The sequence below is a fragment of the Marmota flaviventris genome, chromosome 2, assembly GCF_047511675.1.
Source record: "Marmota flaviventris isolate mMarFla1 chromosome 2, mMarFla1.hap1, whole genome shotgun sequence".
Lineage (NCBI taxonomy): Eukaryota > Metazoa > Chordata > Mammalia > Rodentia > Sciuridae > Marmota > Marmota flaviventris.
In genome coordinates this window covers 162742918-162765232 of record NC_092499.1, presented here as the reverse complement: position 1 = coordinate 162765232, position 22315 = coordinate 162742918, and the positions used below count along the sequence as shown (strand labels likewise).

At 34.5% G+C, this 22315-nt stretch overlaps 1 protein-coding gene across 5 annotated transcripts in view; it reads left to right on the top strand.

Moving 5' to 3' along the window:
* Macrod2 (mono-ADP ribosylhydrolase 2) overlaps positions 1-22315 on the top strand; it is a 1986218-nt gene that overhangs the window by 1891897 nt on the left and 72006 nt on the right. For all 5 annotated transcript variants that reach the window (XM_071608715.1, XM_071608716.1, XM_071608713.1 and 2 more), the window contains 3 exons: positions 6010-6087; positions 20255-20329; positions 20593-20685. In XM_071608715.1, the coding sequence (XP_071464816.1) occupies positions 6010-6087; positions 20255-20329; positions 20593-20685 (246 nt within the window). The remainder of the gene's footprint in view (positions 1-6009; positions 6088-20254; positions 20330-20592; positions 20686-22315) is intronic.

Sequence of the window (22315 nt, the reverse complement as noted above, 5' to 3'; positions counted from 1 at the left end):
TAAAAGGTATATTTTATCATTTATAAGCATCTGTGGATGTTGGCATCTGAGGGGGTACAGGAGGGAACCAATCTTCTGCAGATAACCAAGGGACAATTGTATACATTACATTGTTTTTAACTACAGGCACTATGTTATACAATTGATCTCTCCATCCCTTTTTATATTCAGAACCATGGCTACATTTCATGTCTGTGGCCTAGCCAGACTTTTTTCTTTATTTTAAGTGATGTCAAGAGAGCCTCTGGTGTGAGATTTCACAAGGTAGAGACAGGCAAGATGAGAAAGGAGTCAAAAAGAGGAGGTCAAGGATACTGAAACAGCCAAGTCACAGACAACTAAAAATAAGAGCAGATTTGCCTTTGTTTACGTTGCCAAAGGGGAAAAATTAACTTGATGGAAAGGGTAATTAAGCATTTCTTTTTCCATAGTGGTCCAACCCAGCTTCATATCCAGCTGTTCTGTTTTACATTGTGATGATTCTTGATCCAGTCGCTGAGTTAAAGAGGGCCGGTACGGCCCTGGTGGCATGCCACAGTTCTTCCCCGACTATTAACCTTTATTTTATAAGTAGACAATAAAACTCTCAGTGAGAACCAACCAACTGGTAGTCAGAGAATAAGGGGAAAGTGGGAACATTTACAGAGAGATGTTGTCCAGAACAAAGACATAATTTGAACAATTCTTCAGATTAGCATTATCTTAGATCATCTAATTTAATAACCTTCATTCCTCATTAAAGAAATTTGAGATTATGAAAGGTGAATGGATTTCCATGGAGTTATGCAGTTCATAGTTCTAAATCCTGAATCACAATCATCTACTAGTATTCCTCTCAGCCTAAGATTTGACCAAAGTTCACTGTTTGGAATTAGGAACAGGTTTTCTAATTAGATATCAAGTTGGTTGTCTATGATGGTAGTTTTCCGGGCTATGCTTCAAAAGCTGTTAGGGCCTTGATTCCAGAACTCTGGGAATGATTAGCCACCTTTTAATGGGGGGTTAATGAGAGCGTAATGAAGATAAATGATCATCCATAGCTCTGTTGGACTCCCTGACTCCCAGAGCCATGTCCTGTCTGTGAACCCAGATACCTTTCAGGTAAATATAGTTCATCCTTGTATATCCAACTTCACTGGGACCCAGCACAGTTCAGATAATTGATATCTGCATATTCTGGATGTGTTATAGAATGTATTTTTTCTATATAAAGGATTAGCCATTGTGAAATTTCCATGAGACTGTAAACAGCTGCATAGAATCCAGTTTACCGTGGATAAGCACCCCCCGTTCAGATGGAGGAAAAATTACTTTATCCTAATTGCTTCACATAATAAACTAGAGATTTCAATAAACAGGCCAGGATAAATGGTTTGTTTGGTATAATCAAATCAGTTTTCAAGAATCAAAGGAAGCCCAGGTGATTGCATTTCTGTGCAACTTTTGCACTGAGCTCTGGTACTCATTTAGATATTTACACATTGCTGAGAAACAATATATTGTGTGTGTATTTTTGTGTATACCTTTATTTTATACAATTGTTAGAGCATCTATACCAAAATGATTGCCTGCTGTCCTAAATAGTCGTTAGGGGTTAACAATCTTACTAGAAGTATTTTGTAGACTTCCTGGCTTGAAATTATCTTCAAAGAGAGTTAATCATCTATCATTTTATATTTTATATTTATCCCTAATTTTGGCACAAAATGTTTCTTGCCAAGTGGATCATCTTCCTTATGCATTAGAGACATCCCAATAACTTTTTGGCTGTTTTAACAAGTCAAATTTACCTTAAAGGTTCAAGATTTGTCATTGATGAATTCTTGAAGTGGGCATCAAGCTTGGTGACTAATACCTCAAAAGTTGTCCTGACGATCTTTTGTAAAATGGCAGCATCACAGGCACTAAGATATAGATATTTACAGTTATTTTTAACATTTCTGGGGTCATAGATCCACATGAGAATGTGATCAAAAATTATTTCCTTCCCAAATTTAACATATGAATATATAAATGCACTTTTGTAAATCTTGTCAAAAGGTTTTATGAATTCCTGGAGCACACCCAGGGATCCTCTGGGGCTAAAAATGTTTGTTCTAAGTGAATATTTTGGGAAAAGATAACTATTTATTTTGATTTATTGCATAGATATGTTTATAAAAATTTCAGTAGTTTCATCATTTGTCATCACAGATTAAATCCATTCATGTACTAGTCCATGTGGATATGTGTGATTGACTGCATTAAAAGTAGCCTACTTTGGGGAATTTCTATTTTATGGGGTTTTTTATTTTATTTTAATCAATTTTAAATATTCTTTTAAATCTTTTTCAATTTTCTTTATGGGAGGGTTTTTAAAAAAAATTTATGAAAGCATTTCCTTTTTATTCTTGTTAATCTTCAAAGCATATCTATGTATAGACCTTTCGCTTGAATATTTGATATAATAATTGCATTTTAAAAAATCTTTAAATATGACATTGACCTCAAAGATTCTGAAAGTCAGAATCTACATATAAATTTAATTCTAGTTTCTGCTATTTATTAAAAAAGAAAAAAAAACACTGACTGAATATCAGAATTAGATAATAACTTTTGTGTTTTTTAACATGACCAAATGATAAGGTACTACAAGAATTTAGTATAAACAACTACATTTTTTTAGTTGTAGATGGACACAATATCTTATTTATTTATTTATTTATTATGTGGTACTGAGGATCAAACCCAGTGCTTCACGCATGCAAGGCAACCAGTGAGCTACAACCCCAGCCCCAAACAACTACATTTTTAAGGGTAGTTAATAGAACTTGCATAGAAGTAATAGGCATCTTAGTTATTGTATTTATAATAATTTATAATTTAAAATAAAAGAACTGGTGTCTTAGTTCATGTAGATTTCTATAACAAAATTCCATAAACTGTATAACTTGTAAACAACCAAAAAACATATATTTATCACAGTTCTAGGAACTGGGAAGTCCAAGATCAAGGTGCTGGCAGAGTTAATGATGTCTGGTTGAAGACCTACTTTCTAGTTCATAGACAGAGCCTTTTTGTTTGTTTGTTTTATACCAGAGATTGAACCAAGGGGTGGCTGAGTCACATCCCCAGCACTTCTTATTTTTTATTTTGAGGCAGGCTCTCACCAAGTTGTTTAGGACCTTGCTAAATTGCTGAGGGTGGCCTCAAACTTGCAATTCTACTGCCTTAACCTCCAAAGTGCTGGGATTATAGGCACACCCATCAGATAGCCTTCTTTCTGTGCCTTCACATAGAGGAAGAGATAAAGTGTCTCTCAAGCCTCTTGGTAAGGGAACAATTTTCTTCATGACCTATTCAACTCCCAAAGGCACACTCCCTAATGCCATCACTTAGGGATTAGGATTTCAGCATATGAATTTGGGGAGAGGGGGACACAAACTTTCAGACCATAACAAACAGATAAACTTTCTTTCTCTCTCATGAGTAATTATTTCATATTCACATACCATGCAGCTTGCATTTCCCCCCTAAACAGAAAACCTACACTGCTGCTTCAAACCTATAACTAAGCATAATGTTTTAAGATCAATGATTTAAAACATAAAGGATCAAATCCAGTCTTGCTAAAGTCTGTGGAAGTTCAAATAGCCCTTTTAATAGAGTAAATCTATAGGAACATTCTTCCATAGCTACCTGGTTATTTGTGAATACTATCACAAGCTTATAGTTTTCATCCTACGTTATTGACAGATATGCAGATAGGACCATTTCAGAAGAAGAGGCTCACATACAAGACAGACTGGGTTTGGAGATGTGTCATGTTGACATGAAGTCCTTGTCATCAAGTGAATATGTATATTTGTGTGCACACATAGAATACACTCAAATATTGCATCTCTGAAATGCATACTCGCTTCACTGGTTATATTTAATTTATTATCAGGATACATCTTAGCATGTATTTATTTGGTACCATTAAATAATATTGTAAATATCAACTGAGGATATCTTGGATTCAATGAAATGCATTATATAGATTACATACAGAACATCAGCTCAGAAAGTGCCTTGGTAATGTTAAATCAATCTCCCAAGGAAATTGAAAAGGGTAATTTGCTGAAGACACAGATTTTGGTGACAAAAACAGATGCATCCCAGTGATTAGTTTTTCAAATGCTTTCCACTCATGTGAATCATTTGATCACAAGCTTTAAAAATGAATGTAAATTATCTTTTAAAAAACATTTCTTAAGTAATATGTGGTGCAGAAACATACTGTTTATATAAGTTAAAAAGCGATTAATTATTGTTCAGTGAAAAGGAATAAATTCCAAATATATGTAAAATCTTAGATAATCCTAAAATGTTAATACTGAAATGAGTGTTCTAAAAGACAATATATCAAAAGATAACATTTTCCTATAAATGAGTAAAACTAAAACACTTTCACATTTAAATTGTAGCCTAATAGAGATAGTTCCTTTTTCAATCATTGTTTATTTTCACTATTAATGTAGGAAAAAAGGCATTTGAAGGATTTTTTTTCAGTCCACATGTTAGCTCCAAAATTAAAAAAGCACATTTTAATGGGAGTTGGTTTAAAACAATTTGACATGAGTGAGATAACAATTTGAAAAATGTGTCTATGCTCAGTTTTGCTTCTAAATTTTGACTTTTAAACTTATTGTCAGTCTCAGAAAGAAATAAGAAGCAGTGAAGATAATTAAACATTTGCCTTGGGGGAATTATTTGCAGTTAATTAAAACCATACACTTCGGGTGTATATTTGCTTCACTGGTTATTAAATTTGAATCATATGTTAACTACCCAGGTTTCTCACTTGTCCATCAAATGTTGCTTGTGGCAGGGCGAAGAAACAAATTTTCCCATAATATTCCAAACCATAATGTTTGAAGCTCTCTGTCTCCAAGTTTTGAGAGGGAGGGAACAAAAGAAAGAGAGGGAAAGGGAAACAAGGAAAGAATAATTATTTTAGACTCTAAGTCATCACTCTTGAAATGCAACTTAGAGATGCAAACTCAGTAGAGAACTTATTTTTAAACAATACAGGTGTAGGTCTGCCATTTCCAGCTTTCTCCGTGGCCACATGCAAACAGGATTAACTAGGGGGTTTAAAATATTTTTGAATTACCTTCCTTTTGGCTATTTAAAAATATCTACTAGATTGTAAGCTCTATGAGGGCAGAGATTTAGTTGTATGTTCCCTATTGACTCTCTAGCACCCAGAATAGTGCCTGCCATATGGTAGCCCTTAATAAATATTTACAAATGAGTAACAGACCTATTTTATGCATTCCTGCTGACCCATTCACTGGCTCAATCCAGTGTCTTTTTGGAGAACCTCCAGAGAAACCTCTTTCAACATTCTAGCTTTGCAAGAGTTCATAGAATCCTTTTAGCTATGTTATTTCCTAGATAGTATATACTATAACCAAAAAATGAGTGTATGCTAATTCCATACCTAAATGTGCTATATGAGAGAAAGAATGACATTGCTCAGAACAGAGGGTCTGCATTCCCTCATTGCTATTGTGCAACTCATATGGTACCTGGGAAAGATAATCATAATTACCACTGGATTTCCAACGTGCTATTTCTGATTTTTTCAAGGACTCATGGCTTGCATATGTGAACAACTACAGTACTGGAAACATTAAGAACATTAAAATTAGAAATTCCTTTAATCTTCTCTATTTTGCCTTCCTTTCATATCCTTTCCTACAATTCTAACACTTTCACTGATGTATGAATCCTGCTTTGTATTTTCTACTTTGTTGCAAACAGATTCCCCAACAACATCTCTACCTTTGTAAGCTTTGTGTGTATATCTCACAGGCTACTTTAAGAAAAGCTATTTATTAATGAAAATCTTTTAAGTATTTTAATGGTTATTTTTAAAAAAATAATAAATTCTGTTGCCCTGAAATATCTACCACGTTAGTACTGGAAGGTGCTTTTTATTTCTCAGTTAAAAATGCTGATTAAATGTTTGTTTGTTGTCAGATTCTTCAAAGGATGACAATATTATAAAAGACAATGAAGTAACAGATCATTCTGTGTGTGACCAAGATCATCCCAATGGTAAGTTGTGAGATGCTTTTATAGTTATTTTTTTCCTCTTGGAAAAGATTCCATCTACAAAAGCAGATTTGAGTTTTTTTCTGGAGAAAAATTGAATTCTGAGGTATTTTCCTAGTGCTGAACACCAGCTGATTGCTAGCTGACATCTTGAGATAGAGTTTCTGCTTTCCACAATCTTCATTACCCATTATTTATGTACCAGGCTGGCTTCATTTATTTTGCTTATTGTTACCTGCCTGTATTCTATAAGCATTGGTTTGGCAACTATTGAAATGAATGTGTGATAAGAATGAGAATAAATGTGAGACATATGGAGAATAAACCCAGGAGATTAAATCTACATATCCTTGGAATACCAAGCAGACCGAATAGAACAAACAAATGAAGCAATCTTTAGAAAACTAATAGGAAAAAAGTTTTCCTAATGCAAACCAGTTTCTCTGCCCAAAATATGAGAGTATGCATTATATTTATAGGCAAAGAAAATGAAAACTCAAATGAGAACAGACACCTACGTAGCCTCATGGAATTTCTGAAGATCAATGATAAAGGCTTTCAAAGCATACAAGAAAGTCTAAATCGGGTTACAAGTAATATCACCAGAATCAGATTAGCTTTAGCCTTCTTCTTCCGCAACCCCAAATGCTTAGAGAAAATGAAGTAACATTTCCAGAGCTCTAAAGGACACAGTTTCTATATTTAGTGAAGTTATTATTCATGCATGGAGTCAAAAGTAATATTTTCTCAGGAATACAAAGATTAAGAAAATATGCTACCCAGATATCCTTTCTGAGTGAACTAACCAAAGGCCTGTACAAAAACAATAAATATAGGAAGGAATGTAAAATCCAAAACCAAAAAGGCACAGTTGAGAGGAACTATGTGGTCAGACCAATAAAATATATGAAAATGTTAACATAATTATTTCAAAATAAGCATCCAAATATTTCACCTAATTCTTTTTTTTTTTTTTTTTTTTTTGAGACAGGTTTCGTTTTTGGTTTTTTGCTACCAGGCATTGAACTCAAGGGTACTCAACCACTGAGCCACATCCCCAGCCCTTTTTTATATTTTAGTTATATACAGGGTCTTACTGAGTTGCTTAGGGCCTCACTAAGTTGCTGAGTCTGGCTTTGAACTTGCAATCCTCCTGCCTCAGCCTTCCCAGCTGCTGGGATTACAGGCATGTGCCATGGCACCCAGTTGAGACAGGTTTTTCTAAGTTGTTGTGGGTCTTGCTAAATTGCTGAGCCTGGCCTCTAGCTTGTGATCATCCTACCTCAACTTTCCAAATACCTTAGATTACAGGCAAGTGCCACCATGCCCAGCTCGAAATATTTTAACTGAAATTTATAGTATATGCTGTTCAAAAATGACAAAGGTAAAGAAGAGACTTCTACTATCAGAAATGAAAGTCAAAATAATGTAGGCCATTTCTCTCATTAAAGAACTAGACAATTTAGACAAAACTGTATATATTACATGTATATGTGATATGTTATCTGATTACATTATATATCATATGGTATTATGTTTATCACAGAAATATGTGTCACACATAATATGTATTATTTAATAAATTATACACATATCTATTTTATATGTATTGTGTGAGGGGAAGAAAAAAAAAACGACAGAGTTAGAAAACATCAGAGGGTTGATAAGATAGCTAAGACTTATCAAACTAAACCCAGAATTTAAAACTGCTCTTTACCTTAGGAGAAGGTAAACATTTTTTTTTTGGCTGATTCTGCAGAAAATTGTCTGGAGTCCTATTGATGAAAATGAAAAGGGACCGTACTATACCCACCACCCTATATTTTGGACTGAAAACCTAAAGATACATATCCCAGAAGAATAAACCCACAGTATATCTATTTTCTGAAAGCTGTTTTCCATTTTCAAGTGATCTCCATCCCCAAATTAAATTAAGAACAGCTCAGATTATTAACTCTCCCCAGGCACCTGAGAAAAACACACGTGAAATATTTATTAGAGGAAAAAAGCACCTTGTAGACTTCAAACATTTTTTTCTTTCAAATTTGTGAAATATAATGTCTTGATGGGCATGGAGGCATACACCTATAGTTCCACCAACTCCAGAGGCTGAGGCAGGAAGGTTGTAGGTTTAAAGTCAGCCTCAGCAACTTAGACATGCCCTAAGCAATTTAGTGAAAACTCATCTCAAAACAAAAAAAGCTGGGAATGTTGCTCTGTGGTTAAACACCCCTGGGTTCAATCCCCAGTACCAAAACAAACAAACAAACAAATAAATAAATCTAGCACACACATACCAAAAAATAGCTCCACACCAAAATGAGTAAATAAGATTACATGAAACAGAATATGAAGAAATGAGATAAATAGACCCACATGAGCTGAAAATATTAGGGTTATAAGTACAAAGTATAAAGTAATGGTGAAGACTCTGTATAAAGGAATAATGATAAGATTGAAAATTTTATCTGAGAACTAGATATTGAAAAGAAAAGAAAGCCTAGAAATAAAAGATCCTGAGATTAAAATTAATGATTCAATGAATAGATTTATGGTTTAATAAGATATTAGATGCAAATGAAAAAGAATTTGTGAACCCTAAGTTAGGTTAGAAGAATATATCCAAACTAAAAACAGTGGGCAAAAGGATAGCAAAGGCTCAAAAAAAGGAAAAGATCACATGTTAATGGAGAGAATTGGTCAGGAGCAACATTTGAAGAAACTATAATGAGAAATTTCCCACATTGATAAGAACATTAGGCCAAATGTCCCAAAAGCCTTTTGAATTCAAAGCAGAATAAATAAAAATAATTCCACAACTAGGTCTATTATAGTAAAACTGCACAAACCAAAGATAAACAAAACTTATAAAAAGCAAACTTCACTTGTACTGATAGTTGATTTTCCAATAAATATAATGAAAATAAAATAACAGTATGGCAACATAGCTGCCAACCAAGAATTCTCAACCCAGGAGGGAAAAACATGTTTCAAGAATATAGGTTAATCAAGACTATTGCCAAACAAAATAAAAAGCATGGCTCATCACTGCTTTCTGGTGTTCTACAGTCAGGAACATACTCATTCCAAGTAGAAGGTCAAAGACAAAGGAAGGAATTAGAGCAAAGTAAATGGTAATTGGATAAATCAAAATGAATATTGATGGTACTAATCAATAGTGATAATAATCATAATGCCTTGAGGGAATTAAGATACACATTGCTTTAAAATATTCCACCATAATGACATTTACTGAATAAGATAAATTTAAATGTTCTGGTATTGTTCATTGTCATGGGAGGTAATAGTATCAATTAATTTTCAAATTTTATAAGAGTCATGCTTCCCCAAGAGTCAGGAAATGAGATGAGCTCTGTGATTGCCCCAGCTGACAGCCTGGAGAGTTTCTAGGTTATGGTTCAGAGAAGAATGACTCCAACTCTGGCAGAGTCCTGTAGCCTCTTACAGGACTGAGGATCTTTTACAGACTCTTATTTTCATCCAGGAGACAGAACTAAAGATCCTGGGAAGCTAAAGTGGCAAGAGTTTTCAGGGCAGAGTAATGGAGAGGAGAGAGCTCCACAGAGGGGACACCTTAGAGATCCACAGAGGGAATGCCGTAGTCTTCAGCTGAGTACTCTTTGGTGCATGCACATTTTAAAGGAGACTACCCAAGGCTATGTAAATATGCTAAATGGCTTTAGGGAATTATACCAGAAGTTTATATGGAACTGGAATGAGTGCCTATTGCCACCAGACCCTGGAAAAGCTATTACTTCACAGGGACCTCAGAAGAGTTTTGCTTCTGTAATAGAGCAAAACAAGCAGTAGACCAAAGGCTACTCTAATCCTCCATCATAAACTTAAATCGTTAAGACATTAAAGGATCAAATTATTTCTGTGTGGGCCTGGGGCTGTAGCTCAGAGATAGCTAGCCCTTGCCTAACATGTATGAGGCACTGGGTTTGATCCTCGGCCCTACATAAAAATAAATAAAATAAAAGTATTGTCCATCTACAACTAAAAAAAAAAAAAAGAAAAATTTAAAAAAATGTTTCTGAGTAACCTAGCTACATTCCAGAATTTAAGAATTTAAGAATATTTATAAGTATATAAGTATATCTCACATCCCACAAAGTAAAATTGACAAAATTTCCAGGAATGAAAAGAAGCAATCCGAAGATATTTCTCTGTGCCTCTTTCCTATCTCTGCACATCTTGTGAGCAGAGGTCTGTGTTCTGACCAGTTGTATCAAGAATGTTTATATTGCAAACAACCTTGGAAGATAGAGAACAGGCTTGCTGATAACCTCAGAAGATAAGAGTAGTGTCTCCCACCAGATCAAAGAGCAGATATACTTAACTGTCCACAATAAAAGGTCCAGATTCTCCTTGTCCATAATAAAAGATCCAGATTCTCCAGATTCCCTTTGATACAACCCACCAAGTGTGCAACTATCACATATCCCCCTGATAATACCCTGTGGGAACTGTGCTCAGGAAATGGGAAAAAGTACTCTGGTTACTGCTATTGATCTGAATACTAAATTGTTCTTCATCTTCATCTTCGACCTCAGAAATCTAAGTCTTTTGTCAGCATCCATGGAACCATGGCTAGTTAACTTGTTAATTTGCAAGTAGATCAAAATCTCAGATCCTTCACAATATTTGACAGGAAACAGGAATATATGACTCCCAGCAGAAGAAAAGTCAATTAATATAAATCAATTCAGAAGCAGCTCAGATAAGATAATTAGTATGGCAGAACATGCTAAAAATTATCATAGCAGTATTCCATATCTCTAAAAAGCTAAAAGAAGTATTTATTATGTTAATTCATGACATGGAAGATATCAAAAGACCCAAATTGAATTTATAGCGATGAAAAGCAGTGTGTGAGGTAAATTGCACTTAATGGGAAAACAATGGCAGAGTAGACACTATAGAAGAAAAGATTAGTGAATTTGAAGATGTAGCAATCCAAATTGAAACTATCCAAACTGAAACACAGAGAGAAAAAAAAATAGCTGAAAAAAAATGAAAAGAGCATCAGTAAGCTATGAAACAATGTGCAGGAAAATTCCAATTATAGTAATCATAAATTAGAATGTCTGAAAGTAGGTATGGGAACAACAGATGGAAAAAAATATTTTTAAGTAAAAATGGATAAAATTTTCAATTATTTGATGAAATTATGAACCCACATATTCAAGAACTTCTAGGGCCCCCAAACAAAATAAAGATAAAGAAAATCATTCTAGCACATCATAATCAACTCAAAACCAGAAATAAAGAGAACAGTATAATAAACAATGAGAGAAAAAGTACAAGTTAGACAGGAAGAAAAAATAAGGATGAAGAAAATGTCTCATTGGAAACTACAATTGCATTTTTTAAATGTGGATGTGGATGAATTTCACAATGTAATGGTAAACCGAAGAAGTTATGAACAAGTGTGTAGATCATCCTCACCTTACAATAGGGTTACATCCTGATAAACTCGACGTGAGTTGAAAATATGTCAAAAATGCATTTAATACTTCTCACCCACCAAACATCACAGTTGAGTCTAGTTTACCTTAAATGTGCTCAGAACACATAGTGGAGCAAAATAATCAAATCAAAGCTTATTTTCTAATAAAATAAATATATCTTGCAATTTATTAAATACCTACTGAAAGTGAGAAACAGAATGGTTGATGGGTACACTTTCACAGCATCATCAAGTCAAGACATTGTTAAGTCAAGCCATCATAAGTTAGGGACCGTCTATGTATTATAGAACTTAATTGATATCAAGTTCAGAAATCAGGGAAAAAATAACATACATTTAGAAAAACATATTTTGGCAGTAAGACAATAAAATCTAGGTAGTGGATACTCTGACAGCCAGGGTGTTGGTTAAAGCTTGGTGATTGGGGAGGAGGTACTGATTAGGAGAGGGCCACAAGAAAGACTTCTAGGCTAAACAGTTATTATAAAAACATATTTTGTTAAATTTCCTTTTGGTTATTTAATTTTGTCCTCTATATTTGTGTATACCTTCTTATATGTATGTCACAATTTTATTAAATAGTTAAAAGAGGAAGGAAATGAGGAAGGGAAAGAAGTGTGAGGGAAGAAAGGAATCATTAATGGCAGAGGCTACAAAATAAAGACTAAGGTGTGGCACAGGGAAAGTTGCACATACAGTTGACTTCCATAGAGACTCAAAAGCTAAAAGTTCTGGGTTATAGATTCTAACAACATAAGGCTTTAAGAATATCCTTGATACATGTAGATATGTAGATAATGACAAATATGAAGGAAAATATGTTAAGTTTTAAAATTCCCCCAAAAGCTCATATTAAACATGTAAGTTTATTTAATAATGCAAATAATAATAAAATGTAACTAGCAATGTAGCCAAATCACAATGTATCAAACAAGATGACAGAAACACAAGCAAATAGTTATAACAGTAAGTATAATTAAGTTACTTTATCAAGTGTGAAAAGCATTCAGATTGAATGAAATTCAATAAAATTGTAACATTTTAAAAGGATAATGTTAAAAAAAGTATATTTGGGAGATGAACATCAAAAGAAAACATGAAAAACTTCTTTAAAACTATCCAATTAGAATTCTAGCCAAAAGCCTCAAGGGAGAAAGAGTTGGTTATCTTATATTGATAAAAAAATTCAAATCCCTAATTAAATATAACAGTGATGGATCTTTGTCAGATGATGGGGCAAGATACAATACAAATAAAAACCTGTTGGAAATGGGTTGGGGAATTCACAGATACAATATTATCAGCAATGAAAGAACAAATGGACTGAAAACGACGTGGAATGTTTTTAAAATGTGGTTAACAGTGTGGTTCTGCTGTAGGAGTAGACAGCTGATCAATGAAACAAACTGAAGAGTTTAGAAATAGACCCAAGTAGATCTGGGATTTCAGTACATATTCTAGCTGACATTTCAAAGACAGATCACTCAATAAATGGCATTAAGACAACTGGTTGGCTATTTGGAAAAGTAAGTTGAGTCCCAACCTCATTCCTTACACCAACATAAATCCCAGAAGGAGCAAAGATGAAATGTAAAAATGCAACTATAAAATATTAGAGTAAAAGAACCAAAGGTTATTTTTCAGCACTAAAGAGAAGTTGAGCTATAAAGCCATGAAAATACATAGCAGAAACTTACATGCATATTACTAAGTGAAAGAAGATAATCTGAAAAAGCTGTACACTATGTGGTTCCAGTTATATCACATTCCAGGAAAGGCAAAACTATATAGAGAGTAAAAAGATGAGTGGTTTCTGGAGTTCAGGTGTAGGAAGAATGAATGAAGAAAGTACAGAGGAGTTTTGAAGCACTGAATCTAGTCTGTATGATACCATAATGGTGGGTACATGTCAATTATAATTTATTAAAGAAGAAATATAATAATTGCAAACTTGAAAATGATGGTCCTGTTACTTCTAGAAATGAAAATAAAATAGGAATGTGCTATCTTCTCTTTTTGATAATTGAAAATGCACACAATTGGTGGAAATGGGGTTTCCAAACACACATAAAAGGCATAATATTCTGGCTGCTTTGGCAAAACTTAATAAATGATGAAAAGTTCATACTTGGATGGAAAAATTATGCTGCAGGAGTTTAAACTCAATTAACACCCAGCAAGAGCATGGAGATATTTATTCACAAAAATGTTCATTGCAACATTGTGCTTAATGGTGCCTGGGTGCACACACAGATAAAGAAAATATCTGAAATTTCATCCAAAACATGGAATATTGTACATATTTTCAAATTAAGGTTTCTGGAGAAATTGTCATCATGGTAGATGATGCTCATTAAAACATGAAATAAAATGGCAGGAATCAATATATTATACTCATGTGTCTGTATATATGCATAAATATGTGTTTATGAACACATATACATGTCTAATATTAGATATACACGTATATAGACACAGAAATTAGTATGTAGGGATACATATGTATGTTTATGTATATGTGTGTATGTACTTATATGTATGCATACACATAAGAGAAAGATAGCAGTTCACAATTTTAAAAATGTCCACCCCTGCCGCAGTCTGGCTGGGCACAAAATCACGAGCCACTCAAGCAGGAACAAAGTTTATTTTTTGAAACTGCCGCCAATGTCTGGTACCGCCCGGGAAGATTTTTTCCACCCACTCGGCCTCCTCTCGGACCCGCCGAGAGCTCCTCCCCCGGAACTCCCTCCTACTGTACTTCCCCAACCAATGGGAACTCTCCAGGAGTCCCGTAGCCGGCCTGGGTGAACAGCAGGAGTCCAATATCCATATGAATGCAAATCTTAACATAATCATATCATCTCAATGGCTAGCTGGCGTCACCTTTCCACCAAAAATGCCATGCATCATATACTTGGCTCTTAGCACACCCCTTAGTTATAAAAATATCTGTTAAGTCTCAATACTTAAAATCACAATGGGAATTGGAAAAGATTTTGATTTGAATAATAATAAAAATACTACATACTAAAACTTGTGGATGCATCTATAAGGAAATTGCATTTCTTGTTTCTTTCATAACTATAAGAAAAAAATAATTTTAGAAATAATTTACATTTAAAGTATAAATTTTAATGGACCTACAAGAAAACCAGGAGTATCTAGGAAATAGTCAAATTCTTGCTAATCTAGGTTTAACTTTTGCTTTTAATCTGGGATATTTTTAGGCATGGTAAAAGAGAAATTTTGAATATTAGCAGCAATCAAGTTTCAAGCCTAACAAAAAAAAAAGGCACATTTTCCATTATCTCTTTAAGAGAAGCATCAAAGAAACAGCCTTTGTTCTTAGAAAAATTTGAGCATCTAATAATCTGCAAACAATAAAACTAAGTTGTTGTTGCTTTTGTTCAAAAGCAGTCCATTTGCAAAGTGAGTTTAGGTTAAAACCCTAGAAATGCTTAATTCTAGACTGACATCCCCAGACCAATTTTTATGCAAATTAATTAAAGCAAGAGCTTTAGCTTGAGCTAAACTTAATTACCAGGCCTTCAAGAAACAATCATGTGATCTATTTCTAAAGCATAATGAATGGATTTTTGGATTATCTGTTCTAATGGTCCCCTCCCATTAGTATGGATGATTGAGTTCTCTGTATGAAAAATATATACATAAACTGTGGGATCCTTTGTGCTCTTTTGTTTCCTCTACCAGGAGGGATTAGGTCAGAGGACTGTAGGGGGAATTCAAGCAGACAGAATATAGAGAGGCAAACATAAAGCTTGCCCCCGTGGGGCCAAGAAAGCAAGATGGAATGTGAGTGCACAGAGGAGAGAGGCAGGTGGACTGGAGAGCCCCAGCATCATCAATACCCAGCGGGCGACTGGGTGCAGGCAAAGAGCTCACACATACCTTGTCTTTAATGTGCCAAATCTTGTCTTGGCTTGGGAATGAACAAACATGATCATTCTTGAATTTCAAAAATGAGCACTTCATTTCTTCCCTCAGTTTTTACTAACTTCATTTTAGAAAAAGGGAAAAGAGGAAAATATATGTATTTCTATTTTGAGTAATGATTGATGAAATGCATAAAGGACACAGGTGAAAACAGATCAGAAATAGAGACAAGTGAAGAGGGCAGGGGAGAGAACTGTTGCCCAAAAAGCTCTGAAATGGCCTGTCATCTTCAAAGTGAAGTGTCAGGCCTCACAGTCCCCAAATCCCTGGTATTCATCAACAGCCTCAGATTACCACTTCAGGCAGTCCCACCTTATCAGCAATGCCCCAGGCCCTGTTGAATTGTGATCTTCTCACTCCTGATTGAATCCTTCTGCAAATTTGTCAAAAGCTGCATAGGGACAGTCAGGAATGCGGACTGTGTCTACTCCCTGATTGCCCTACTCTTTCCCTTCATTGTACAGACAAAGCCAAATCACGAATAATGAGTTAAAGATTGCAGCTAGGACCTTGGTGTAATGATTAGATGTGATAGTCACTTCCCCATATTAGCAATGATAGACAGCATCATTCAATAAATAGTGGAAGTTCCCTCTTAATATCAGCCACCCATAAACAAACATGGATGTGCCTGGACACTTCACCAAGAGATATAGGAACCTAGGAGATATTCTAGTGGCACATTCTAACTGCTCCCCCCCCCCCCCCCACCAAAGATGATGAACTTGAGGGAGAAGAAAAGAATATTTTTGCAAATGGGAAAGAATGCTAAATGGGTACAAAGGCAAGAAGAATAATGATGAATATTAGGTTTAGGGAGAATGCTAGTTGATTTTGCGAAAGACACAAAAGTAGATAGTCAAGTTACTTAACCAGCTAGTTTTCTAGAGTTCAAGAATGGGGACTGAGAAAAAGAAATTTGATTTGGCTACATGCACACCACACACACACACATACACACAATTTCATCACAAATGCATGTACACACACAAACAGAGACAAAAGAAAATTTAGCCAGAAATGTTTCTTCTATGATATCACTGAGGGCTTTTTTCTCTACCTTTAAAGCTTTCTCATCATAATTATTAAATTATAAAATGTTCAATTCTTATAAAATATAAAATATATGATAGCAAAATAAAAATTCTGTAACTTAAAATCCTGCCTACCATTCAAAGGTAATCAATGTTGAAATCTGAGATAACAGCCTTCCAGTTTTTTGTCTGCACTGATATAAATATGAAAGGCACCTGTGTGTGATTTAAAAAATCAAATCGTTTATATTTTAAACCTCATAATATATTTTCTGTCCTGTTTATTATCATTTCTCATTCCCTTTTGCTCACTATCTCTGCTTCCTTGGTGTACTTTCATTCGAGAGTTTGATATCTAAAACATCAGTTTGTTTATCTATAGGGTTTTTCTCTTCTATAACATCAACTATAGATATTAATACTGTCACTACACTTTTAGGTTTATAGATTTTTTTTCTTATTTTCTCACTCAGTTTCCTGTTCATCAGTTCATCTTTTCATTTCCTCGTTCATTATTCCTCATAGTGCCAACAACAAATACATTTTCTGTAGTTTTTGTAGTTTTTATAAAAGCAGTTTTCCTTAACATAATTCTCTTATGTTTCAATTTTTAAATACCCTTTTTGGATAACTGGAAATAGCCATCATGGTAAAATGTTTCTCAGGAGAAAAACTGAAAATATGCCCTTTATTTTTTTGTGTGTGTGTGATTCATATTAGTATCTTTCCTTTCATCCAGCCATTTTGATGTCTAACTAGTATTAATTTAGAGAAAATCTGGAATTCAAAAACTGTGGCTCAATTTTTTTTTATCAGAAAAAATTAGGTTGGTGTCCTTGCCTCTCATTTCTTGAGGTTGATTTTAGAATTTTACATTTATCCTTATTAAGATTCATATTATTTCACTTAGTGTATTGTTTCAATTTTGATTTTGTTGTCCAATGTATTATTCATTCCTCTTAGTTCTCTGTCATGCCATAATCTTCTAGAAGTGGTTTTGTCAAAAAGTTGGAACCCTGTATTACATCTTCTTAGAAAGTGCTCATTCAATATTTAATGCCTGTGATGTGAAACTATCTACTTTTGAGGACAGCACTCTATCTTATTTAAAATCTACTCCTAATACCTGACATAGTTAGCATTTAATGAGACTCCATACGTGGTTGACTTTATTAGCTTTACCTCACTGTGACCAAAATACCTAACATAACCAAAATTTATTTCCTACTATTCATCAGTTTCACATCTGGGTTCATGCTCAAGTGAAATGAATACATAGTACAACAAAGGACCTGTACAAATGCTTTTTAGCAGTGTTATTCATAATAGTCCCAAACCAAAAAACAGTTCTTACATATAGCATAGTACATTCAGACAAGTAGAATAATACATATCAATGAAAAATAATGACCATTTTAAACATGCAGCAGCTAAAATTAATTTCACAGACCAGACAACAGGTCTTGCAAAAGTAAGACACAAAATAGCATTTGTTCTGTTTATATGAAAAACAACAACAACATAATAATAATAAAACTGTTGCTTGTTGGGGGCATCAATAGGAGGAAGCCACAGGTGCTAGAAATGTTCTTCCTCTGGGTGGTACTTACTCATAAAGACTAAGTGTGTGTTTATGTAAGGAGTCATTAAGCTGTATACTTAACAATTTGTGTATTTTACTATATGCAAGGTAGACCTTACTTTACAAACTCAAATGCAAAAAGATATTTTCCAGTCTAAACAAAAAAAGAGATATTTGTGGTGAGATATACCTAGTAATAGATTTTGAAAGCAGAATGTGGATCACAATATTTACCTTACCAGGACAATGTGATGATTAAGGATAATAGATGTGAAGCATCGAGACAAAGTCTGGTATTTTTTATGAGATCATTAACTGGCAGATACACTTATATCCCATAGACCAGTGCTTCTCAAGCTTTAGCATGCACACAAATCTACGGAGATCTCATAAAAATGTCGGCTCTGATTCTGCAGGTCTGGAGTGAGGCCTGAAATGCTGCATTTTTTAAAAAACCTTCGACATCATTCCATTTCCACTTTCCCACTGACCATAATCTGAGTAGCAATGGAAGGAATGGGGAATTTTCAGCAGGGGAAAGATCTTGATCAAATTTATGTTTTAAAAGACCATTCTGCTGTTTATTGATGCACAAAATCAATTATAAGAGAATAAGATGAAAGATCCAAGAGACATACGCTGTACCTCTGGTGAGGAAAAGGAGAAGAGGAGTGTAGTATGGGAAAAGAAACATCTGCAGAATCATCAGTACTTGGGATTTCATGGAACTTTAGCTAGGAGTAATGAAAGACAGTTATTAAAGACAGCTTGAGGTTGTATCCTCAATGATCAGACATGGAAATATGCTTTAGCTTTGATTATTTTATCAGATCCTTTTGATAACAATTGAGCTCAGGAGGAATGGATGTCATAAAAAAAAGACTTTTTTTTTCCTATCAGCGTCACATTAAGAGAGAATGAATCAAGGGAAAGTGATACAGAGGGTAGTTTAATGACAGTTGTATCAAATGGGAAGATAAAGGATGAGGGACTGTATATATCAGCATTATTACAGTACCAAGTGAGCCCCAAAGTGTCATTAGACAACAAGGGTGTGTTGCATTTATGCCTGGCCCTGTTTGTCTTTGCTCTAAATGATTTTATTCCAGGATCTAGACTGATAGAGCATGCTTTGATAGGAGCAAAAGAGCTGGAGGAAACATGCAATGGAGTTTAAGCTTCTGCTTGGATGTAGTGTACATCACATGTCTCCCAGTGGCATTTTGTAGACCAAGTCACATGAACAGGCCTGAAGTCTATGGGGGTGGCAGCAGCATATACTTCACCCAAAGAGGCCCATACAGGTCACATGGTAACAGTTAGGAAAATATAATCCTCTTACAGGAAGAAGTGGGGACAAGTTGAAACAATAATGCTGCCTATCCCGGGATGTACCCAAGCAAACAACCCAAGCTTCTCTGTGTGTCCCTTTTGTTCCTATAACTCATCTTAGCTCTGGAATTTTTTTTTTTTTATTCAATAGTTAAATACCCTCAATGCAAAATATTTCATTAGCATGAGGCAAAATAGACACATTTCTATTTCCTCTGTTAATGAGCATTTAAATGTTTAAAACGCTCAAGGGGAGGGGAAGGAGAGTAGCCAGGGGGAGGGGAAGAAAAGCGAATACTGGATAATCAGCCTTGAAGTGATCAAGAGTTGACTGAATTCTCTCCTGACCTTTCCTATATCTAATAGGCGACTTCAGAGAAAAGTTGAGCTGTTATATGATTTATTCCTGCGTGCTCCCATTACCCAAGTTTTTAATGCTCTGTTGATTAAAAAAAAATAAAATGAAATTGCAAGTGGCATTTTGATTTTTTGGAATCCTCAATAGCGAAAATATTTATTTCTAAAAAGGTAGTTAAATGTATGAGCTAAATAATAATTACAACAACAAAAGAGGAGACTTGTGGGCCCAAATTATCTCACAAAAAATTGATACAAACTTGATCATTTGAAAAATGATTATTGTTGCCCTTTGTTTCAGTTCAAAACTGTTCTGTATCTCTCCATGCATGATTGAAGCATTTTCAAACCAGGGATAAAGCTATGGTCATGCATATCACATTTCTTTTATTTTTCAATCACTATTCTTAACAGGAGAAGAGAACGATTCGACAAAGAATGAAACGAAAATTGAGACAGAGTCCCAGAGCTCATATATGGAAACCGAAGGTACTGAAAACAGAATATATTGTTATCAGAGAATGAGATGAAGCTGTGAACCATGACATCTATATATAAAGTGTGTGTGAGTGGCATTCATGTGTGTGTGAGGCAAGAGTCCTGGAGGTGACAAACAACAGTTTACTGCTTTTTGAGCCTCCTGAAACTTGGAGGAATGAAGAACTTTAAACATTCTATGCTGTACTCCCTGGGTTTTGTCAATGATGCCAACTGCAACATCCCTGAGTCTCCATTGGCCTCTTTCTATTTAGAGCTTTCATCAAACCCAGAAGATACCACGATTGTGGAGCAGCCAGAAGTGATTCCACTGTCAGATGACCAAGAAGAAAAGGAAGGTGGAAAAGGTAGGACCGCTCTTTTTTTTTATATATATATTTACTCCAACAATTCTTTTTTATTTTTATTTATTTATTTTTTACTTTTTGGCGGACACAACATCTTTGTTTGTATGTGGTGCTGAGGATCGAACCCGGGCCAAACGCATGCCAGGCGAGCGCGCTAAGGCTTGAGCCACATCCCCAGCCCTAGGACCGCTCTTAAATGAACCCATCAAGAGAGCTTCCTTGTATTCCTACCCAGAACTCAACTATCAGAGTTATCCTCATGCAATCGCAGTCTATAAAGGGGGAAAAGGAACATTCTTTTAACCTTGAACCTGCCTTTGAAACTAGAGTAAAATTTAGATACTTATAACATCTTTTTTTGGTTTTCCCCTTTTCAAACAGAATGAAGATGCTTTTGTTATTCATTGAGGTTCAAGTTAAGTTTTTAAAACTCTAGTATTGAGAAGATCTGTAAGAAATCAAAATTATACACTAACGGGAAAATTCCTAGAAAATCTGATGGCTTTAAAAAAATAAATTAACCTTTTGTATTGATTTCATTCTGTCTTCCTTTGCATGGTAGTGATTAAAGAAGCAATTTATGTAAAATACACTCATCATCACATGAACCTTCCAATTTGCAAGCTTCTCCTGATAATCTTGGGATACAATAATATTGAATACTGTTTTTAAAAATGAGTGAGGTTATAATGATTTCTAAGGATTAATGAGGAATGAACAATTTGAAAATATTAAAGTAATATTTAGGGCAATAAGCCAATATATTAGAGTGAAGATAGAAATCTTTTATAAAAATCCTTTTAAAAACTATTATCAAAAAGTTTTGTATTTATTTAGGAACTTGAAGAATGCAATTTTTAAGAATAAAGCAATCTCTTTAAAAAGAACTCATGAAATAATTTGTCTGGTGCACTATCTCATAAATCATACTGTTTTTAAATAGGTATTTGGAAAGCAGTTGCAAGGTGATAACTTGATAGACCTTGTTTATAGAACAGTGTGATCAATTTTGCTTCCAAATTAAAACACAGACATGATCTCAATTGTAAAATCAGGTCAATAGCAACTACAGCTTCCAAATTATGAACAATTCTTGGCAGGGGCATTGATACAGTTTAATTGCTAAACTAACTTAGTAATTGTGACACTTTTCAAAAATTTTTCACTGTATTTGTATCACAATATTCTTCCACATCTATATCTCTATGAACGTTTTCTCTATTGCAAATCCTAGTGCAGCCTCATGCCACCATGTTCCTGGCAGGCCAAGTGAATGGTACATTTGAAGTATTTATGTCTGACAATGATGAAAGAAATTTGATGCAACCTTTACTCAGATTCAGATACATGATATATAGTTTCCTTTGATTCTAATCCTAAAATGAAAACACACAATGTGTGCCCATTTACTTAACTTTTCATTGCAGAAATTATTTGCTTTGTATATTGTGCCTGAAGAAATGCAAATGAGTTAAAGAACATCAAACAATGGGTACATTTTCCTCCTTTTATCTTGACCTGTAAATGGAAAAGCTCACATTTACAGTTCCCTAGCAGGGAACATTTCTCCAATTACTGAAAAGTTAAATACCTGCTTTTCCTTTCCTCCTTATAGGTATGCCAGTCCTCT